This window comes from Leptosomus discolor, chromosome Z, assembly GCF_034619465.1.
Source record: "Leptosomus discolor isolate bLepDis1 chromosome Z, bLepDis1.hap2, whole genome shotgun sequence".
Classification (NCBI taxonomy): domain Eukaryota; kingdom Metazoa; phylum Chordata; class Aves; order Leptosomiformes; family Leptosomidae; genus Leptosomus; species Leptosomus discolor.
In genome coordinates, this window is record NC_141419.1 from 46,439,987 (window position 1) to 46,462,316 (window position 22,330).

Genomic DNA, 22,330 nt, shown 5'->3' on the forward strand with positions numbered 1-22,330 from the left:
AGAGCCTGGAAGAGGGCAGGCATGAGGATTACTCACTTATTTAGGAGTCCAGCAAAATCTATGAATGTCACTTAATGCAAAGTCTTTGTACTCGTACATAAGGAAAAAAGACAACCTCCTTTTCTAACGAATATTCTTTCCAGTCCACAGGTTACTAAACCAGACTGGATGCAGAACAAATTTCAGAAAAAGTCTACTGCAAAAGACTGTTGAAGAGCTGTTGCAGATGTGAGTGGGAGGCAGAAAGATCAAACAAGACAAAACTAATTAGGAAAGCTAAGCCAAGAGTCTATACAGTACCACAGAGACTTGCCAAAAGTTCTGTTCAAAATCTATTAAATAAGAGGCCACACTGAGGCCTCCAACTGTTAGAAATATACCATTTATTTCAGATTTAGTGTTAAAGAAACAAATGAAGCACTTAAGATAACTGCTATGGTTTTAATCTATGTTCATTAGTATGGCTTTACAGTGCTCTAACTTTGAGAACACTGCCCACATAGTATCTTCATAGAGCTTTAAAACTTGTATTAGCCTTATTTTTCTCATGCTGCCGGTATATATAGTACTTCTAAGTTAATGAAACTTAAAGAGAGATAACAACATGGCAAATTATTTCACCTACTTGAAAAATAATAATGGATTGTGTAACTTTTTTAAAATCCTTCCACTTACTTGTGTGAACATGCTTCTCTTCCAGTTTTAACATGACAAATACTTAACATTTTTCTTCAAGTACCTAATTGTCAGACTGATTCATTTAATAATTTTGATTTTTCTTGATAAGGTACATTAGGTTTCTCTTTAGCCAGCTAGCAAAAAAACGCCAAACCCAAAAAAACCCCATAGCCTCAGAGAACAAAGAGTTTAAACATACAGCTCCTAGAAAGTATGCACATAAATTAATAAACAGAACATTTATACAGTTAATGACTAGTTAATGAAAGTATAAATATAGTATATAAATAGTTCATGATGGTGTATATATAACTTTATTTGCAAAATTTAAAACTCCTTTAATTTTACAATGGCTTGGTAAAGACTTAAAAATGAAAGAGTTTGTTTTAGAAAATGAAGGATATTAATCTATTATTCTTGCTTTAAGATACTGAACAGGCTAAAATGGATAAAACAAAATGCCATGCTCTAACTGTACGGTTAAAGGACAGAAAAGGGAGACAATATCTCAGGCTGCAAACTCAGCAAAACTTGAGAAGTGTTGGAGAGAAGGGAGATGACTTTTGGGAAATCATGTTAATGTATAATGAAGAAAAATCACGACTTATTAAAGCTAGGCCCTTTATATGTTTTGATTTTCCACATGGTCTTTAACTTGATTTTTTGTTAATCTCTAACTTTGTTTATTTTATTATAAAGTCAAAAACCCAAACAAATAAAAATGAAGGGAAAAAAAAACCACACCAAAAAAAAAGAAACCAAGTGAGAAAGGTATCACTATGCTGGTTTCACATCACAGCCAGTGGTGGTCACTGGGATATCAGCCATGCCTTCTTTAATTGAAGAATGTTCTTGCTGAGGCATGCATGGATAGTGCTGTAGGATCTATGACCCACCACTACACTACTTAAAAATACTTCTGAAAATTTTCAGAAGAAAAAGAAATATCCAATGTCTTATAAACATTGACCTTTTCCATGCTTTGGTCAGCAACTTGAGATATTAATGCAAATTGTTATTCTGCTGCAAAACAAGACTGATTTGCATTCTCATAGATCACTGCTCACGGAGGTTATTCTTGAAAATCATAAAATGAGGACTTCAATCAGAAAAGAATTTTCAGATTAATGAACTGGAATTATTGGCACCACTTCCTAAGAGATCATAGAATCATAAAATGATTTGGGTTGCAAAGGACCTCAAAGATCGTCTAGTTCCAACGCCCCTGCCATAAGTCATTTCAATAAAACTCACTGAAAAGGAAATAAACTACTGATTAATTTTTTGAAATCACAAAATGAAATTTAGATAGAGGCAAGGGAAGAACGTTCAAAGACATAACAGTTGCATTGTATCCAACTTCTGTATATTTTCACAAATCTCTTTGTGTTCTCCCAAACATTTTTTTAAATTTAAAGAGGATACATGTTAAGAGATATTAGTTAATTTGCCTTAAAAAGTAAGTTTTAAATAGAATTTATCACTTACAGTAGTAATGTTGTGTGATTTAGTATGCTGTTTGCTTAGTTTTACTCACATAGCATGAGCAGCTAGATTTGCTGAAGCTTTAGGCTGCAAGCTGTAAACTTTTGCCGAGATTTATCCATTCAAGCAAAACAAGGTCTCCAGAGCCAGCACAAACCTGAAAATAAGGGGGCTTCAAGGCTACAACCATCAACAGCAGCTGCAACTAGTCAAGATAAAGGCCTGCCTGAAGACAGTGGAACAGGAATCCAACAAGGAGTCAGAAAGTGTCGGAGGATCTCAGGCCAGAATCACCATTGGACCAAAGAGCGTATGAACAGTGTGATCGCATGAATGGTAGATGCATAGTCTGTAAGGGCATAAATGGCCATTGATTTCTTTGGTTGGGGTCCCTCTCTGGAGGCACTCAGCTCAAGCTGACCCTGCTGCTGTATCATTCTATAAAATGATTTATGTTCGTAAGAAACTCTTACAAAAATTATTTATTTTTGCCTGAAACTCTGCTTTGGCAAACCTAGGGTTCAGACTGGGCTTCTTTAGCTATACAGTTATTTTTGCTTAATGTTAAGCAGGTACTTGGAAGCTGTTATTTATTTTTATTTAGTATTCAAAATAAAAGCTGTTTATGATCATAAGTAGTTGTGTAAAGTCATTTATTAAAATGCTTAACCAGGTAAGATAATGTATGATGTAATGATTAGGATTTATTATATTGATATGCAATAGAACAACCTGCAGCTTGTAAAGGGGTGGAAGTAGCCAGCATTATCAAGATGAATTTTAGTTTATACTGGACTACGAATGTCTGTTTCATATTCATTTTGACACATTTAGCACAAGCATTTGAGGATAGAAAGTGAGTTGAGTTTGCTATGCAACAGGTTATGTCTGTTCCGTCTACATTATTCTATGTATCTTGAATTAATTCCAATGAATTTTAGGCATTTAGCTTAGCCTAATCATCTTCTGCTCTATCGTCAATGTGTAGATGCAGAAACATATCAGAAAACAGACAGATGAAGAGTTAATTCGGTTAAACTGAGTCAGCTATACTCAGTAATTACAACAGGTTCAGCATACTTTGCACTTGATATGATGTACATAGACCATCACACCATGACTGCCAAGAGAAAAAGTTTTTTCGAGTTAAGGCTAATGGAATGTCATTTTAACTAGACTAGCTCTGTTTTCTGGAATAGTTTTCCTTCTTCCTTTGAGCTGCTAACCTAAACCAAACCCCTTCCAAATCTTAAAATATGGTTTAAATGGTCTCAAAACAAGCACATTCCACAAGCCAAAACAGTATGACCTACAAACCTTGAGACCTCCGGTATACTTATATGCCAAGAAACAAAGTTTTGAAATTTCTGAAAAGACACTGAACAGTAATCCCGGTTTTCTGAACTTACATTGTGAAACTCTGTGAAATAGTATTTTTACACCAAATGATACTGAATTAATTTTTAGTATCAAAATCTTTTTCTTTAATATTTTAACTTCTTTCTGATTCAAGCCATTTGCTTCTTGCACATCTACGGATCAGAAAGTATTTGAAGAACCTCACATAAGAAGGGCAGAGGGACAGGTTCAGTACAGTTTCATTTCTCTTTTATCATACCCACATTAAGAACTTACCACTGGCTGGCTGCAAAGGTAACGGCAAAGTTCTCCAATGTACTGGATGACAGTCACATTGTACTTTTTGCAGTCACTCCAGAACTGACTAGCTGAGAATTTCTTTTTTAACACACAAGTCGCACCTTTATGGAAATAGCAGAAAAAGAAATTAAGCATTTTCTCTATATGTCATCTTAGCTAGCTATGTTCACTATTTCTACAAAATACAACATAAGAGGAACTAAGAGCAGTCTCGTTCAGAGAACTATATGGTATTTAAGCTGTTTCATTAGAAGATGTATGTTCAGACCTGGTAGACAAAGAAAGAAGAACTCAGTCTCCTCCGTGGTGAGACAGTAAACCAACAGATAAAATGTTAAAAGCAAGAAGATAGCTTCTCTTTGTTGGTGTTGCAACATTATTCAAAAGAGGTTAACTGAAAACATCCAGAAAAGTGAGCCTGAATTAGGGTATCACTGAAACCTCCTTTTTCAACAAAGAAAGTACTCATCGATGCAGTTTCAGATAGAATTAATACATAATCCAACGATCTTTCCCTTGCTCTGACTTGTCCTTGATGCTTCAGGAAACAGGAAATATTTGCCATCAAGTTCCAAATAAATCTTTTATAGAAGAGTCATTGAGGACTCTTATATATAGTGTATTTTATTGTCCATGGCAAAACAGCACACAAATTAAATAGAAAAGAAGTTATATATCATCTAATGGTGTAGGACAAAGCTGAATATAAACATATCTGTCAGTCTTTTCAATTTTGCCAAAATACATTTTTGTTCTATTCCACTGTACAATGCTTAGTTTGTACACACAGTAATGCACCATACACGCTGCCAAAAAATTACATACATCCTTAAATTCCTTTTTACCTAAATATAAAAGAAAGTAAAAACATTTGTGACACAAATTACTATAATTAATTCTTCTTCAGTACCACAAAGATAGCTTGTAAGAGATTCTTCATTATTACAACACCGCCCCATCCCCAAAGTACAGAAATGTGAAGCTATTACAAAAATGAGTATTCATTTGATTTCCACAAAGCATTAGTTTCCCTAATGGCGTGAACCTAAGTGTGGTTTATACATTTTAATAATAATCAATTCTCTATTATCAAAACAATTAAATGAAACAAGCCCTACCCAATTCAATGCATCCACCGATGCCAAGAAGAGATGCTGCACTGTGATAAAGAGGCAGAGTAATATAAATGACGTCTTCTGCAGTAGCACCAAAAGCCCACAGTCCAGCAGCTCCTTTAAGAACCTGCATGTGACTGATGACTGCAGCCTTTGGAAGACCTGTAATGAAAACACAAAACCATGCATAAAGCTCCTCTTAAAGAGAACTCAGTTTATTTTTTTTTTCCTGTGTACGGTCTCTAAAGTCATAAAAGAATCAATTCTTTCTTCCATGACCAAATTTTCAGCCATCTTTTAGGTAGCCATTAATAGACATCTGGCTGTTTAATACAGTATTGCATCTTTGTTCTGTTCACATAAAGATACATAAGCCAATTTGTAACCTCATCTGTTAGTTATTTAATCTGATGTCAACTCAATTCAATAGGTGGAAACATGAAGAAACTCCATGGTTAGCATGTTATCAAATTATACAGAGCCAACAAAGGGCCAAAAGCATTTACTGTGCATATGGACTGCCTTTAACACAAAGAGGCACCAATCACTAGTTCTCTTTCAGGCAAGAGTCATAGTGACTTTAATGTAATTAAGAAAGGTATGGGATCTACACAAAGTAGGTCATATAGTGGGTGCTTATCTAAATTGTGTATGTCTAAGCCTACCTATTTTTTTTAGAACACTATGAAGACTGTGTAGAAAAAACCCAAAAAAGTCCAGCAAAAAGTCCACTTCAGTTAGGTTCTTCTTAATGAGTTTCTTCAGGTTCAGCACAGAATTTCTGTTCAGCAACATGCAGACTCATGCAAGAGCTTCTTGGGCTACTCTCTGGTACCCATTATTTTGAGTAGGGCATCTGTCCTTGCTTCAAATATGTTCTCAAATACACACAGAAATTTCAGGCTGAGTCCTGATGATGAACAGTGAGAACTGTTAAAAATTTCAGAAAATTTAATGGTTCGGAAAGTTTTCTCACCTATTCTAGCAAAGCTACCATTCATTTGAAGACCGAACTAGAGCTGTTAACTGGATGTGTCATCTATGGAGATTCTAGCTACACTTCAAAGCTGTTCCAAAACCCATCACTATCACACTAAAGAGAAAAGGTAATAAGCCGATGTGCCAATGAACCACCTATAGCAAGAAGTGCTCTACAGAGTCTTGAACAAATTAATGTAAATTAATGTAGTACATACAAGCCTTCAAAAATATTTTAAATTCTACATAACTAACATTTGAGACTTCACAGAGATATTCTGCATGCAGATACAAGAACAAAATCCTCCCACCTGGAGAAATCTGTAATATTTTTTAGCTAAAAGCCCTTACTTCTAACCAGCAAGCTCAACCATATTTATATTACAAACACACCTGACCTATTGACAGTATTTGTACCTTCCTAATTTTTTTATTCTAGATTGATATTTTTATTTCCTAATTTTTCTCCAGAACCTGAAGCAAATAAATTAAATAATTATTTGTATGAGAGAACAAAGCCATAAAACACATCTTCATTTTAAACCTTCTTGTGACTAAAACTGTTGTGTTCAGCTGAATGAGAATGCCAATCTGCTTATCTTAACAACACCATGCTGCTTTTCATGTCAGTGATCAGTTTTTTTAAAGTCTTAGCTTCTTAGCTGCTGGAGCACTGGTAATAAATTCAGCCATCTGTTTCTAAACTAAAAGGCTAGTAACTTAATCCTATTTTCTGTCTCTACAGTGACCTGCATAGAACATGACTTAATGAAGAGAAAACAAATGACTAGTGGCTTGTTTGAAGATTGTTTTTAAAGTTCTCGGTGCAATGTTAGCTACATTGGCTAGGCAGTGGTATGTGATCACAAAATAACATTTATTATCATTTTAAACCCACCAAAAGAGCAAAACATTTTATAAACACCTTAGCTGTGAAGTAATAAGAGTTAAAGCTTTTCATAGTATTTGTACAACGTGGCAGGAAAAAAAAAGAAGAGAAGCCCATAAACCACTGAATATAAGCAGTCACTGACAAGAAATGTGCTTATTTTCTACCGTAATACTTCTAGATAAATATATGATATTCTACTATGAAAAGATGAACCAAAACATTAGCTTCAGAAAAGCAAGTTTCTAGATGAAAGTTGAAGGAAAATGCAGACTCTTTAGCAGACCTGTACCTGTTGTTCCTGAAGTAAATATATATAAAACAGATGACTTGAGGTTGTTGGCAGAGCGTTGATTAACTGGAACAGGGTCTTCAGATGCAGCCTCTATTTTGTCCAAAAGGGTATGCACACTTGGAAAAGTGGAGTCTTTGGTCATTATCCACACAGTAATATCTTTTTGGAGGTTAGGAAGAATTTCTTCCACTGTCCCAAGCAAATCTTAAAAATTAACATAAAATAATGTTACTTACATCACAAAGAACTTTACAAAACTAGAGAATAAAGTATTTTTCCTCTGAAAGTTTTCCGTTTTATAATAGAAAGAAGGATGAAAGCAAGCTCCATGGTCGTATATAAATTCAGTAAAATAAAGATGAACTAGAATGAAAATTCACTGAAAGCAGGACATAATGTGGCAAAAATACTGCTGACCCCACAAGGTCTAATCATCTGCTATCCCTCATGGCAAAATGGTGAGCCCTGATTACTAGCTCTATCTTCCCACCTCATTTAGCATAACCTTCATTTCTAAGACCAAAATGAAGTGTAGTTAAGCTTCAACTTCAAATAAATAATGAAAAATCTGTTAAAGATGCAAGGCTAGTATATATGCATAGCTGGTAACTACAGTGCAGGTTTCCTGGATGCCCTCAACAGCAGTCTCTCATTCAGCAGTATTTTTTTCAAAAGCACAGAAGTGACTAATTTAAAACAAACACACAAACAAAAAACTGTTATCATGTATGTAGGTACCTGAATTTCACAGAATAGAAACATGATACAGGCCCATGGCTTATTCAGACACTGCCAAAGAACCACGTGGCTATTTGAGTAGTGCTTTGAGTGTTTTAGATACTTTAATGAATCTGATTTTAGGGACAACAGACAATTTTATTTTCTTATGATTACATCTTCATTCACTGAAAGTCATTCCTTCTATTGGCTTTTATCTGAATAGGAATACAAACTCAGTTTTATAAAATAAAACCAGCAGCATAAGGAAGATCTGTTTTGTTGGCTTATCAGGAAAGAAACCATAAAAGTGAGTCCCAAATTAAACAAAAAGAAAAAATATAAATAAAGGCCAATCCTTAAGTAATACAGTTGGTATTTATGCTTATATTTCTAAGCATTTTTATAATCTGTCACTTTCTCAGAACACTGCACAGGCATTAAATCCAGTAAAATTCTCAAGAACAGGCGTAATATCACTTTCAATAGAACTATTCATATACTTAAAGACTGATTTACACTTAAGTGCTTTGCTGGATCTCAGCCTATGTAATTAATCTTGCAAATATCCCTGTGGGTATAAATATATGTTATTATCTCAGTTTTTATAGAAGGATAAACAAACAAAGTTGACATGACTCACCAAGAACCTCATAATGAGGCATTGCCAGAGCCAGCATTTGAAATCCTGATGTCAGTTCCAAGCTCATTTCACAAATATTAAATATACCATTAATAGAACTCACTTGTATAAATTTTACTCCAAAATAACTGAACATTTTTAATCTTTCATAAAACTACTTTCCTAATGACAGACTGCTGTATATATTTTAATGAATGACATACTAACAAGAGATATAGCTTACTGTCGCCAACTAAACATATGTCTTACAAAACTAAATCCTATGAGTTCTATATATTTTATGAATGTTTAGCAAATAGATATGATGGAGTGTGACACTAAAATTTTTGTTTTCTAACTTCCTTGCACTGCAGAATGATTTCAGGAAGGAATCACCCAAATAATTATGAAAATCTAAAACACAGATAGCCTCCTGTTTGAATCACTGGAGTACAGTTCCCTTCCACTATCCATATGTGGATATGGATAGTGGAAGAATAGAATGAAAAAATGTTAATAAAAAAATAACATTAAGCACTACAAGAAACCAAATGCACTGAAAGTCAAAGTTCACTGGCATATTAACTACATTTTGCTGTTGTATTATAAAATTAAGGTATATTTTTCAAGTATAAATATGAAAATACATCAGTATTACTTCTAACAAAAAGCAGCTACTAATAAACGAAGTGTGACAGAATAACTATATACTTATTACCTTCTAATACTGATTTTTGTCTTTCTGGTTTTTGTCTTCCTGTTATGCATAGATATACATATATGTCTCCTAAATATACTAATCATACTTTGTGTAGGTAGAAGTTAGGCTGAGAACCTAGCAAAAGAAACACAGGTGTCACAAGTGGCTGGAGCTCCATTTCTGTCCTCAAAACCAGTAAAAGAATATAGCATTTTCTGTCATTCTTTATTGATGCACTGGCTTCAACTACAGTGCCAGCAAAGGTATCAAGGATTGTTAATCTTTAAGGATTGTTGAGAATTTCTTGGCTCCTCCAGGTTCCAGTAATCATTTCAACCAGACTCAGCTGACCATCCTGTGTAGTGTCCTTACCAGATAACAAGCATGATGTACACATATCGAGAAAAACTGCACAATAAAAGTTATCATGTAAAATTATCCTGCGTTACTAAACTGTAATTCTAAACGTAATGTTTAATTGAAAACTATCCTTTTGCAAAAGGCCTGGCAAAAAAAAAAACCCTTAGTAAGTATCACCCTTTACTGCAGATACCAAAGGTATCACTGTGGCATCTCCTTATTTTCCATAGATAAATTATTCCTTCTTGCATTTCCTTAAATTGTTTTGCTTTTAACATTTCTTAGCAAGATGAAGCTGCATCACCTACCAACTCTTAACTTCTCTACAGAAGACAATTTTGTTTAGGACTGCATGACATGAAGTTCACAAATATTTCTATTTTTTTAATATTCAGAAGTTCTAGATAAGGTGTGCACCGTGTTCATTGTGTATTTGAGTAACATGAAGTGCAAGTCTGTCAAAAAGGACTTACCTCTTTTCCTTTTCCCCCTTTTTCTTTCCTTCTTCCAAAGTAAAAAAGATGGCAACTATTAATTTCAACTCTACAGACATAATCATTTAAGACTGAAGAATGACAGGAGGGCATAGCTGCCTTTTAGTAAACTGAAACATATTTACTCTAAATAATTAAGATGAGTCTTCAAATTAAACATACACACCGTTTATTGTTTCTCTAAACGCTCATAAAACCTAAGGTTTTTTGTTGTTGGACAGAGGCTTGCTTGTTTTTTTTTTAACTACCATTGAACTAAAAGAGGGTAGATTTAGACTAGATATAAGACTAGATATAAGGAAGAAATTTTTTACAATGAGGGTGGTGAAACACTGGTACAGGCTGCCCAGAGAGGTGGTAGAAGCCCCACCCCTGGAAACATTCAAGGTCAGGTTGGACAGGGCTTTGAGCAACCTGATGTAGTTGAAGATGTCCCTGCTTGCTGCAGGGAGGTTGGACTAGATGGCCTTTAAAGGTCCCTTCCAACCCAAACTATTCTATGATTCTGTGATAGAATTTTTCTTCTGTACTCAGGAATCTAGTAACTTGGAGCAATATGTGAAGAGCTTGTAATTATATGCTGTCTTGAAAGACATTTCTAAATAGCAGAGAAGCGCAGAAACAATAAGTGATTTCCTGACCAAGAAAGGGTGATTTAAAATAGCTGTATTCAAAATGCCAGAAACTAAAAATTACTTCTGGAATGCACAGGAGCATGTGGTGGTTTGGAGATAACTCAGTTGTACTACATGTTTCCAAAGAATAATTCTGATGATAGTCAACCGATGTTTTGTTCCATGAACAAAGAACTTCTGTGCCAGATGTTGCATAGGGCTTATTAGTTCTTACATATCATCTTGTCCATGTGTCAAGAAAAAGCAGCCCTTTTGGAGGAACTGTAGCTTGATTATTTCTAGAGGTACCTGGTACGTGTATTTCACCATATAGGAAATCCATTCTAGTAAAGTAATTTCGCTATTTAACCTTGCAGTTTCTCTCAAGTACTTCTTTGCTTTTTATGCTATGACAGTATATTCATGGTTTTGGTATATTTGTTTTGGAAGAAATGACCGCTTATCTAAAGTTTGGCAATGGAGTCAGCAGTTCTGTGTATGTTGTTTAGATAGTTTGTATACGAATAGTCACCATTGTCTACTATTTGGCTTCTACTGGGGAAAAAAAAAAAAAAAGTATGTGTTATTGGTTGAGATTAATATGCTTCTCCACTTTTTTTGTTTGTTTGGTTGGGTTTTCTCCCCTCTTGCTTTTAAGGCATTTCATTACACAGCAAAATGTCTGTGAAACTGTTACATTAAATTCACATTAATACATAATTCAGTTACATCTTTCCAGAAAACAAGGAAAATATGTTCTGGTTTTGAATAACTGTCCTAGGCTTCAAGTTGCACAAAAGGTTTTTAATCTAGTTTTGTAGCAAAGAAACAATGCTGCCTGTTGGCAAGGACACAGTCCTACACTGATGAAAGGAATACATCAGATTATGAGATCAGATTGTACTGAACAGAAAGTTGCTCAGAAGGAAAACTGCATGAAACAGTTCTTACCTAACTTTGATGTGCACCCTGATTGATATGGTCAGTAAACTATGGCAAGTCCAAACTCTTCCCCATGCTGTCTGGCCTCAGAAAATAATAGTTACTTGTACTTGATCCCTCAAGTGACTCCTTACACTCAGTACTCATTCTCACTAAGTAATAATAAAAAAAATTACAAGTCTGTTGTGGCTCAGGATCAGTGTTGGTATTTTGAAATGCCATTGAAGACAATAAAGGTAGTAGAACAGAAACTTGGCTTGGGAATCACAGTTGGCATCGTTTTCTACTCAAAGGCTGTCTGGGACAGAGACACAGCCTAGGTAAAAGAAAGGGATCAAAGGGACATGGTGTCTAACAGAGCAGATAAGAGTGTCTTCTGCAGGTCTTCTACAGTTTCCTTGTCCTAAATGTGTAGGTCTAAATAGCTTTTTATTCCAAATACTTAAGAAAAGATGGTTTTGATAAAATCCATTATTTTTTTCACTCGGTGACTAACATATGAGAGATGATACTGTTACTTGTACATAATACCATATGACCTTCACAAATACCAAAAAAGACTTTGTTTACTCTCTTTCTCCAGGACGCACATGCATTTCTGTCTCAACTTTACTCCTGCCAGCATAAACCCTGGTTCCAAGTTCAGATAGTGATAAGTTCAGAATACTCGGCAGCAGCAGAAAGCACTATTGGTACCTCAAGAGTAAAGAATCCTGGCCAGGAAAATGCTATACCTGCATAGCTGGCATGTGTAATTCTGTACAGAACTGCAGAATCACAGAATGGCTGTGGTTGGAAAGGACCTCTGGAGATCATCTTGGTCCAGCACCCACACTCAAGCAGACTCACGTAGAGCAGGCTGCCCACACATGTCCATGTGGCATGTACACTTCCTGAATAGCCTTTGCTATCAGGACTGATGTAAACCAATGTCATGGAATTTAGAAGGCAATCTTTCCACCAGAAGTCATGATGGCAATCATGGGATGTCCTACTGAGAGCTGAACTCTTCTGAGTAGCAACATACTATAAATGCACTGTCAAATTCCATTTGTACCTTTCTGGTGCGTCACTGCAGTCTAAGTGTTGTTTAATAGTACCCCCGTTAAACAGGTACTGTCTAAAAGATAAAATGTAATCCGTTATTCAAGCAAGACCCCAATGCATAGAAATATTCCCTAGAAAGGTGCCTTCATTTTAAGCACTACCTTACTCCTCTGTTTAACCAGTAGTTTTTAAAAGAATAAGGGTGGAATAATCTGGTAACAAATGTAGTACGGATGAACACCTTTTAAACAGGTCGGATTGCTGTTAGAGTAAGCTAATGCTGGCGGTCTGTTAGAGAAAAGGGCATACAGCTTCTTTTTTCCTCCTTTACAGGTTCCTTGTTTACTTACATGTTAGTTAACTGCTGTTTTATTAAAAATGCAGTTTTAGACTCCAGCTTTTGAATTGCTTTCAACAAACATTCCTCAGAATGGGAGTGGTGGCAGACAGTGTTTCTGGAATGGAAGTGTGAGAATGTCATGTAACAAATCACAGCAAAAGCTAAATGCTCTGGGAACACAACAGACAAATGAAAATTGCTAAAGCAAAAACTCTCACTCTACACAAAGGCAAGTGGAAATACTGGAAAGGAACACAAAGTCTAAATATTGGCAAATCAGAAAATCTCTATTTGCCTTACAGCCTGCAGTTGGATGAGAAGGAAAAAACCAAGTTACTAGATTGTGCTAAATGAATGAACACTGCTTTCATAGAAAAATGCAGCCTTTTAGAGATAGCCATTTCATACAAGAAACCAACAAGAGGGAGAAATTTTGAAGTTTTTATAACATAGCTGAGGCTTAAAAATAAAACATTCAATTGCATAGAGCGATAGAGTATGTAAGACAAAACCAACCCCCCAATGTACTATCGGAAGACTCCCATTTAAAGTTAGAAAAAGCAATCAAAATATCAGAGAATTGTCAGATCAGAAGGAAGCCTGACTGTAAGCGCTGAAGGAAAGACAAGATGATATTAATTGGACAATCTTACCAAACCACAACCTCTGAAAAATATGCAGGCACAAAATAAAAGTGAAGAGTAGAAATCCCACAAATGAGGGAGATCTGCAAAAGGCAGCTTGAAAGACTGAATAAGACATGGAAGAAAACACAACCATAAACAGTACCCAGACTATTTGGATAGAGATATCACATTTCTGAAAAATAAAAGCATTTTTGAAAAATAACACGTACAAAAAGAAGCTGAAAGATGCAATCATCTCCTTCAGAGGAAGGCTACACCACCATTCTGAGCAAGGAAGATTTAGCAATAAACAATTATCTGTGGGAACTGTTCCAGATACCAGCAGAAGGTGGAAGGTTCCCTTCAGCAAAAATGAAACCTTAATACTGAGTGGATTTGAATACAGGTTGCTGATTCAATGTGCCATTACAAACAAGAATTTCAAGAGCAAATTTGGTCTTGGTGAGCACAGACAGTTAATGGTCAAAATGTAATTGGGCAAAAGAAGATGATTTCTGCTGTGCTGAAGTATATGAACAAGATGGAAGGTCATTCGAAATATTGCAAAGGTATTTTTGTAACTGTTACAAGAAATATTATTGCTAAGTCAAGCCTATATTTTTTTGTGGAGAGTGGAAAACCTACATATTTTTGAAAATCAGAATTTCCACTACCCACAAATAATACCATTACACAGTAATCTCTGATAAAAAAAAACAAACCAACAATCTCAGTTGCCAAACATGACGACTATGACAATGACAGATAGTGGACCAGAGCTTGATTGTTTTCAGTGGAAATATTTTGCAAAACATATACTATGTTCAAGCTATGCACATTCCTGTGGCAAATGGGCAAAGAGCACAAGAGCAAAACACTCAAGAAAGTTCAAGTCATGCCTACTCATAAGGAAGAATCCCTTGAAACACATGCTACCACTGGATGAAAAGATATTTAACAGACCTCTGAGAATTATCTGACTGTTTAACCTCAGTGCTAAATACTGCCCCGAAATTTTTATAAACAATAGGAGGAAATTATTATGTACAATAATTGTATAATGTTTTTTAATAATGTGTATAATGTTTTTGTTTCAAGAGTAGTAGTCAGCTGTCACAGTCACTGAACAGTATATAAACCTTCAGTTGCAGAACCTAGACTTCCTTGGAGGGGCTCCTTTTCCATATGACATGGCAAAAAAACAAGGACATAAGAGAACTTCAACTTCTTTCACAGATAGAGATATGCAGGAGCCTCTAAGTCCTGAAGAAGAATACTGTGAAGCCTTGAAGACTCAAGGTAGTGACAACGCAGGGACTAAAACTCATGAATAAAATAAGAAGACCAACACATAAAAGACCAGCTCAGAGACTAATTTGTTGGTATCTCTGTAGTATTATCTGGCTTCACATAGCTCTTATTTTCTGAGCAGAGGCAGACTCCTAGAACAAGTTGGTTCAACACAGTCACTCTTACCATCAGCTGCTGGTAACAAATTAAGAGTGGAGAAACATGGTCCCTGTTCCTGCTTTGCAAATATTTTTTTCACTCATTACTTAACCTCTCATTTTAATAAAGACTACTTTTAGATACAAACTTTGGTCCAAAGTTGTTCTTCACCACAGTCAATGAGCAAGAATTTCCTGAACGTTAATTCCATTCCTCAATCTGTAAGCTCAAAAGCACATATTCATGAGAGGGTTTTAAGTGAGAATTTTTATTATTATTAAATAAGAACGCAAAATTAAAAACTGTCAGTTCAGAAGCACTGTTATCATGTGTTTGGGGATTATATTTAAATTGGCTTTTGTTTATTTAGCTTGTTCTAATTACCAAGCATTCTTAAACCAGCATATATACAATCGGAATGACAAAATTTATTATTAAAAAATATGCAAGGGAAAAATCTTGAATACATTTTTGAAAACACAAATTCACAGCAGCAAGAACAGGTGTGAGAAAATCCCACCACTTAGATGCCATGGATGCAAAACCCACAACCTGTGTAATAGGAATAAGGCAAAAAGTTGTGAAATAGAAATAAGGCAGAGTAGACTCAGAATAATTTTAGAGAGGTGGGACAACATTAATTTTTAATATTTTGAAATCTCCTCCAACCAAACGTTAAGGTTGTAAGTGATCTTTCAGCATTGCAGGTTCACTGCACTTGATCATAAATGCTGAGGCAAGTTCAGGTTTTGGATCTGTCTTCAGTTTATACATCTCTACAATTGAAGCCCAACTGTAACATACAATGCACAGAATGCCTACACCAAGAATCTAAATTCTTTTAAAGAACTTAATAAAAATGTAATACTTCTGAAACTTACACAATTATCTCCTATTCAAACACAGCAATTTCTTCTACAATCCAACACCAACAGTGAGTTGGTTATTATAAGTCAACCTCCTATGTACTACACCTGTAAAAAAAAGCCTCTCAATTTTAATCCCTAGAAAACTACCATAACTTTGCAAAAAGTTGTACAGCAGCGTTTGTACAATCTGAGCTTAGACCTTCTAGTTTGCAGTGGTTTTGATCACTAGGAAATATGGTGGGATAGTACAGGAGAGTAAAGTACATGACTTAAGATTAAAATCTACTATTTAAAAAGGAATGGGAAATTATTCTTAATAGTTCATTTTAATGTTTTCTGATACACATTCAGCAACTACTGAAGTGATTAAAATGCTTGAAACAGGCTGGACTTAAGTGTTGCAACTTTTCCTTCAATGCACATTTTTTAAGAAAAGGCTAAATGGATGTCCCCAAAGCATGGATATACTTGATTCTGCCTGAGACTTAAGCTTTATCATCCCTTAAGTCCCTTCTAGCCCTAGGTTTCTTTAATTCTGTGAAAATCTGAAAATAGGGTTTTCAGTAAAGGAGCTGGAGAGACATACATGGGGGGAGATGTGACATTAGAAGCTTCGGATGCACGAATCAGGTGTATACTCTACCTGCTCCCACAACCAGTATCTTGGGCTCACAGCTACTGACACAGTGCAGGAGAGATCTGGAGCGGACATTGAAGTTGAGGAAAGCCACCACGCAGCCCAGCTTGGCCAGTCCGAACCACACGTGGATGAAGTCTGGCTCGTTGCCCATCAGCAAGGCCACCGTGTCGCCCTTCTTCAGAGCCCCGTGGTGCAGGAAGACCTGTGCTACTTTGTTACTCCTCCGGTCCACATCCTGGTAGGTGTGCACCTTCCCTTCGTAGATGAGGAATGGCTTGTGGGGCTGCTTCTCAGCCAGCTTCACAAACTTGTCCAGGACGGTGACAATCCTCCCTTGCAGCCTGTACATCTCCACTCTCAGCCCATACATCAATACTTTTAGCAGGTATCTCAGGTCAGCCCAAAAGTAGGGGAAGAGGAGTTTCTGGATGAGGTGTAAGGAGACAATCCCAGCGGCAACACCCGGCACCCAGGAGGGCAGCATTGGCAGTGGATAACGGTCGTCCCAGCCACTCATGTCCCTACAGCCAGGCGGCTTGACACACGGAGCCGGGACGCGGGGAGCAGCCAGGCAGGGTGTGGAGTCCGAGTAGAAAGCCGGTAAGGGCTGCGGCTTTTCCCGCCCTCTGCCCCTCCACAGAGGCACGCCGTCGCCTGGGAAGCCCGCACCAGCTCCCCGTCAGGCAGCAGCAGGGCAGGGGCAACCGAGCAGCCGAGGGCGACAGCCAGCCGCACACCTCGGCCCCGCCTCAGCCTCCCCCCGCTGCAGCGGGCCCCGCACCTGCCGGGCAGCACGCCCCGGCGAGAGAGGCGAGGGCTAGCAGGGCGGGAGTTCCTGCCCTCACCACGCACGGCTTAAGGCGAGAGCCTCTACCCCCGCCCCCCCCCCCCCCCCCCAGTCACCCGCCCCCGCGGCTCACGGACGGCACCGAGCTGCTGGCGGGGCGGCGGCGGCTGCTCCCTGAGCCGCTTGCATAAGGCGCGATCTGCTGCCTCACCCCACCCCCAGCGGCGGGGCACCGGGAGGTTAGCTCCTGGGTACGGCGGCGGCCGAGCGCAGGAAGCCTCGCCCCGGCATGGCCCTCGCCGCGGCGGGCGGTGGCAGAGCGAGGGCCGGGGCCCCGCTCCCTGGGAGGGCGGTGGGACGCGCCGGGGCGGGCGGGCAGTAGCCCCCCGCCGGCCTGTTCCTTGTAGAGGTTGGGCCCTGGGGAGTCAGTAAGCAGCGCCGGACCCTGGGGCTCGGCTCCGTGGTGAGGCGTCCAGCAGGACTGGGCACCCAGGCCCTGCCACCACAGGGCTGCAGGCCTGCCCGCGCTCACACACACCGCCTGCGTCTCGGGAGCAGCTCTGGACTGCTGCAACCAGCCCAGGTCTCCGAAGCTCTTTCAGAACCGGTTCAGTCCATCTGGAAGCTGGGGGCTGGCCAAGGCTGTGGGTCAGCGTACCGGCGTACTGTGCGAATGTTTTCTTCGTGCTGAAGGATGCCACTGGCAAGAAGCGGTCGCGCGCTGGCACAGTGCTGATCCCACCGCTGCTGAGGTCTGTCACTTCAACACACTGATGGCTCCCTGCCATCCAAAGGCATCCACTGCCATCCTTGGTGAGAGACATCACATGGTGTTCATGTGTTTTAGAGCAGCTGAGCCTGGAGTTAACATAGACTGTGAGAAGCTGGGGTCATTTTACGAGTGACACATTTTCTGCCCTTGTATTGGCCGTAAACAATTTGAATCCATAACTCTAGTGCATTGTGACAAAAAATCAGAAGGTGCTTACTTACTTTATACTGTAGCCTGTAGTAAATACATTTTTTAGAGGATATGAATGTGCTTTTGAGTAATTCTGAATTTTCTGTAGTCGTAAGACTGTGAATACTGGTAGTTCCCAGTATGAACTCCTCTGGCTGCCTGTTGCCACGAGAATAATCCAGCCTCTTGTCACACCCCGTCCTATGTTTGCCCATGTACTGGGCTAGTGCTCCAGTGTTGTCTTGACTAGTGCTCCAAAGTGTTACTGAAATACCTGCAAGAATGTGCTTATTCATCCAACTGGCACTTGATACATCTTTTTCCTCCCCAAAAGGGTCTGTCTTAATCGTGAGATTTGAAAGCTGACAGTGTAGCTCTTGTTTCTATTCTTCAGATACCAAGCCAGCCTGCTGTGTCATTTGTGCACGTTGGAGTCAGTGAGGGATGTCTTCCTTCTTTAGATGAACAAATTTATATACCAGAGGGTACTTCTTCCAGACTCATCTTGAATTTTATGAATAGCGTGGAGGGAATCCCATATCTTAAAGGATATGCTAACCTTCTTGAGACTGTCTAGCACAAGTGTTAGTAGAAACCCTGAACAGAGTAGTAAAGCCTGAACAGTAAAACTGACTCATCACTCAGTTCTTTCTAGGGTCTTCCCTAACCACATCCAGACAATGCCTCACAATTTCTGTTCTGCAGGTCTTAAGGCTGCTGCTCGTACTTCCACACTCAGAGCATAATGGCCTTACCAGACCTTTGCTTCACTGAAACCCTTACTTGGTATCCCATTCATCCAGCCTGCATCTAGCCCATTGGCCCTGTCTCTTGTTCTGCTAAACCCCCAGCCATTCTCCTTTGCTATCATCCTACCAGTCTACAGCTTCTTCTCTTCTTTTTTTTTTTTTTTCTTTCTTCCCTTTTTTTCTGTTCTTTTCTCTCCTGCTTTGAATATCAGTCATTCTTTTAAGCCTGTAACAGCTTGTCTGTCTAGGGCAGAGGCAGTTTGCATATGGCAATTTAAAATGTTTAAGTATTGGAAATACGTGTGATAGTTATGGTTTAAACATTTCATATGTTAAGCAAATGGTCTAAATTTGTCCATAGTCCTCCTTATAAAACTTGTAACTTACTTTGAACCATGGCATTTTTCCTGGAAAGCTTGCATTGCCTGCTTGGTGGGGTTTTAGCTAAAAAAACCCCACCTGCTTGGTGGGTTTTTCATCACCTTTTCAAGAAACTCCTGTCAGCTTCTTCCACTCTTCTGCTCAAGTCTTGCTCTTTGTGTCTAAGGATCTCCTTATCCTCTTTTAGAGACTTATGATAAAAGCAAGAAAATTGGTATCAATGAAGTGGGAATGGAAATGTTTATGGATGAGGAAGCAACAGCTGAAAGAGCTGAAAGGATGATCTGTACTGATAATGAAGAACACAGTTTCCAGGCAATCAAATTGAGGAATGTATTGTTTCTGGCAAACCCAGGAGGCCTGCGCTCTGATTAAACCACAGCACGAAAGACTCATTGAGGGACAAACCTGCCGTCTTACAAAAGGAGGATGACAAGAAGGTTGCAGCATATCACATATGTCATTGCTCTCCTGTTACCAAATAGGTAGTAGGAAAGCAAGGAACTAATAAAGAACTCAACAGATGTAATTCAAATGCTGCAAATAGATTCCTCAAATTATTGTGTTATTACAAGAAGACTTTTCTCTCCACAGTGTGTGATACAGATTTCTGTTCTACAAACTCAGAAACTTGTAAATCACCCTAAATCACAGTGCACACTGCCTTCCTCAAGATTTGAAAAAATGACTACAGAAGGATAATGACAGAAACAATAGATCATCAATTTCTCAGGCTTTTTGGCATATGTTCCGCATCATGCAGTTAGAGAATGGATACTTTGCCAAGAGAAAAGGCTTGATTCAGCCAGAACATTTGAAGGCGGATTTTGTACCAATCCCCCCCTAATCTTAATAGGAAAAGTTCACTTTATTCTGATTTTTTCTGCCCTTTAAATGGAGGAACACAAGTAACAATGGAGATTTAATTCTGGCCATTTGACTCAAGCCAAAGCTCAGCTTCATGCTCATTTCTTCATATCATTTGAAAAAAACATTTTAGCTCTTGCCTTGGAACCTTGGGAATCATACGAACACTTTCCTGTGGTCCTGTATGTGCTGAGAATTGAATGAGGGAAACGGTGAGCTGAGGCAGCAACAAACACGTTGAGAAGTGGCAGGCAACAGCTTCTTACGCTGCTTTTTAATACTAAGAATACTACTGGGACATCTCGCCTTTAGGTCGTTGTGTAATCGAACTATGTTAAATCATGAGTGGTCTTTCTTTGTGAGCTCCAACTGCAGAGACAATCAGTTTAGCTCAAAACTCTATGGTTTTGACTCATTTTCATCACAGAGTTTTTAATCTAAGCTAACTCATTTGGCTTTCCCCATAGTAATGGAGGAGAATCATAGAACCATAGAACAGTTTCGGTTGGAAGAGACCTTCAAAATCATCAAGTCCAACCTTTGTCCTAGCTCTATCAACACCACTAAACCATGTCCCTAAGTACAACATCTACCTGGCTCTTAAGCACCTCCAGGGATGGTGACGGCACCACCTCCCCGGGCAGCTGCTCCAATGCCTGACAACCCTTTCAGTAAAGAAATTCTTCCTAATATCCAGCCTGAACCTCCCCTGGTGCAGCTTAAGGCCATTTCCCCCTGTTCTATTGCTTGTTACTAGGGAGAACAGACCAACCCCCACCTCACTACAACTTCCTTTCAGGTAGTTGTAGAGAGCGATAAGGTCTCCCCTCATCCTTCTCTTCTCCAGGCTAAACAGCCCCAGATTCCTCAGCCATTCGTCATATGAGACATACTCCAAATCGTTTACTAGCTTGGTAGCCCGCCTCTGTACCCTCTCCAGCACCTCAGTGACCTTCCTGTAGAGAGGGGCCCAAAACTGGTCACAGTACTCGAGGTGCGGCCTCACCAAAGCCGAGTAGAGGGGAATGATCACCTCCCTACTCCTGCTGACAACACTGTTCCTGACGCAGGCCAGGATGCCATTGGCCTTCTTGGCCACCTGGGCACACTGCTGGCTCATGTTCAGCCAGCTGTCTGTCAACAACTCCAGGTCCCTCTTTGCCAAGCAGCTCTCCAGCCACTCCTCCCCAAGCCTGTAGCTCTGCTGGGAGCTGTTGTGGACAAAGTGCAGGACTTGGCACTTGGCCTTACTGAAACTCATGGAATTGGCCTTGGCCCAGTGATCCAGTCTGTCTAGATCCCTCTGTAGAGCCTCGCTACCCTCAAGCAGATCGACACTTCCAACCATCTTGGTGTCATCTGCAAACTTACTGAGGGTGCACTCCATCCCCTCGTCCAAATCATTGATAAAGATGTTAAACAGGAGTGGCCCCAGTACTGAGCCCTGGGGGACACCACTCATGACCGGCCGCAGACTGGATTTAACTCTGTTGACCACAACTCTCCGGACTCGGCCATCCAACCAGCTTTTCACCCAGCGAAGCGTATGCCCATCCAAGCCAAGAGCAGTCAATTTCTCTAGGAGAACGCTGTGGGAAACAGTGTCAAATGCCTTACTAAAGTTGAGGCAGATGACATCCACAGCCTTTCCCTCATCCAACAAGCGGGTCACCCTGTCATAGAAGGAGATCAGGTTTGTTAAACAGGACCTGCCCTTCATAAACCCACGCTGACTGTGCCTGATCACTGAGAACAGACAGTTAAAGAGTTCTGTTCTCAGCTGGCTCTAGTAGTTACTTTCTGGTTTATGGTGGCCTGATTAGGTTGAGAATATACAGATACAGCTTTGTTATGTGAGTGCTGTGTGGACACAGGAGAACTGGTCATGAGGTACATGGAGAAGGCTGAGGTTCTCAATCACTTCTTTGCCTCAGTCTCCACCAGCAAGAGCTCTAGCTGCACTGTCCAAGCTGCAGAAGCCAAAGGTGGCGATTGGGAGAACAAATATCCACCCACTGTAAGTGAAGGGCAGGTTCGTGGCTAGCTAAAGAACCTGAAGGTGTACA

At 39.2% G+C, this 22,330-nt stretch overlaps 1 protein-coding gene across 1 annotated transcript in view; it reads right to left on the reverse strand.

Annotated features, from left to right (window-relative positions):
• SLC27A6 (solute carrier family 27 member 6) overlaps positions 1-17,036 on the reverse strand; it is a 42,497-nt gene extending 25,461 nt beyond the window's left edge. Inside the window, exons 1-4 of the mRNA XM_086479574.1 lie at positions 16,523-17,036; positions 7,097-7,303; positions 4,941-5,099; positions 3,799-3,923 (exon numbers count right to left, since the gene is read on the reverse strand). Coding sequence (XP_086335700.1) covers positions 3,799-3,923; positions 4,941-5,099; positions 7,097-7,303; positions 16,523-17,036 — 1,005 coding nt within the window. The remainder of the gene's footprint in view (positions 1-3,798; positions 3,924-4,940; positions 5,100-7,096; positions 7,304-16,522) is intronic.
• Between the last annotated feature and the right edge of the window lie 5,294 nt (positions 17,037-22,330).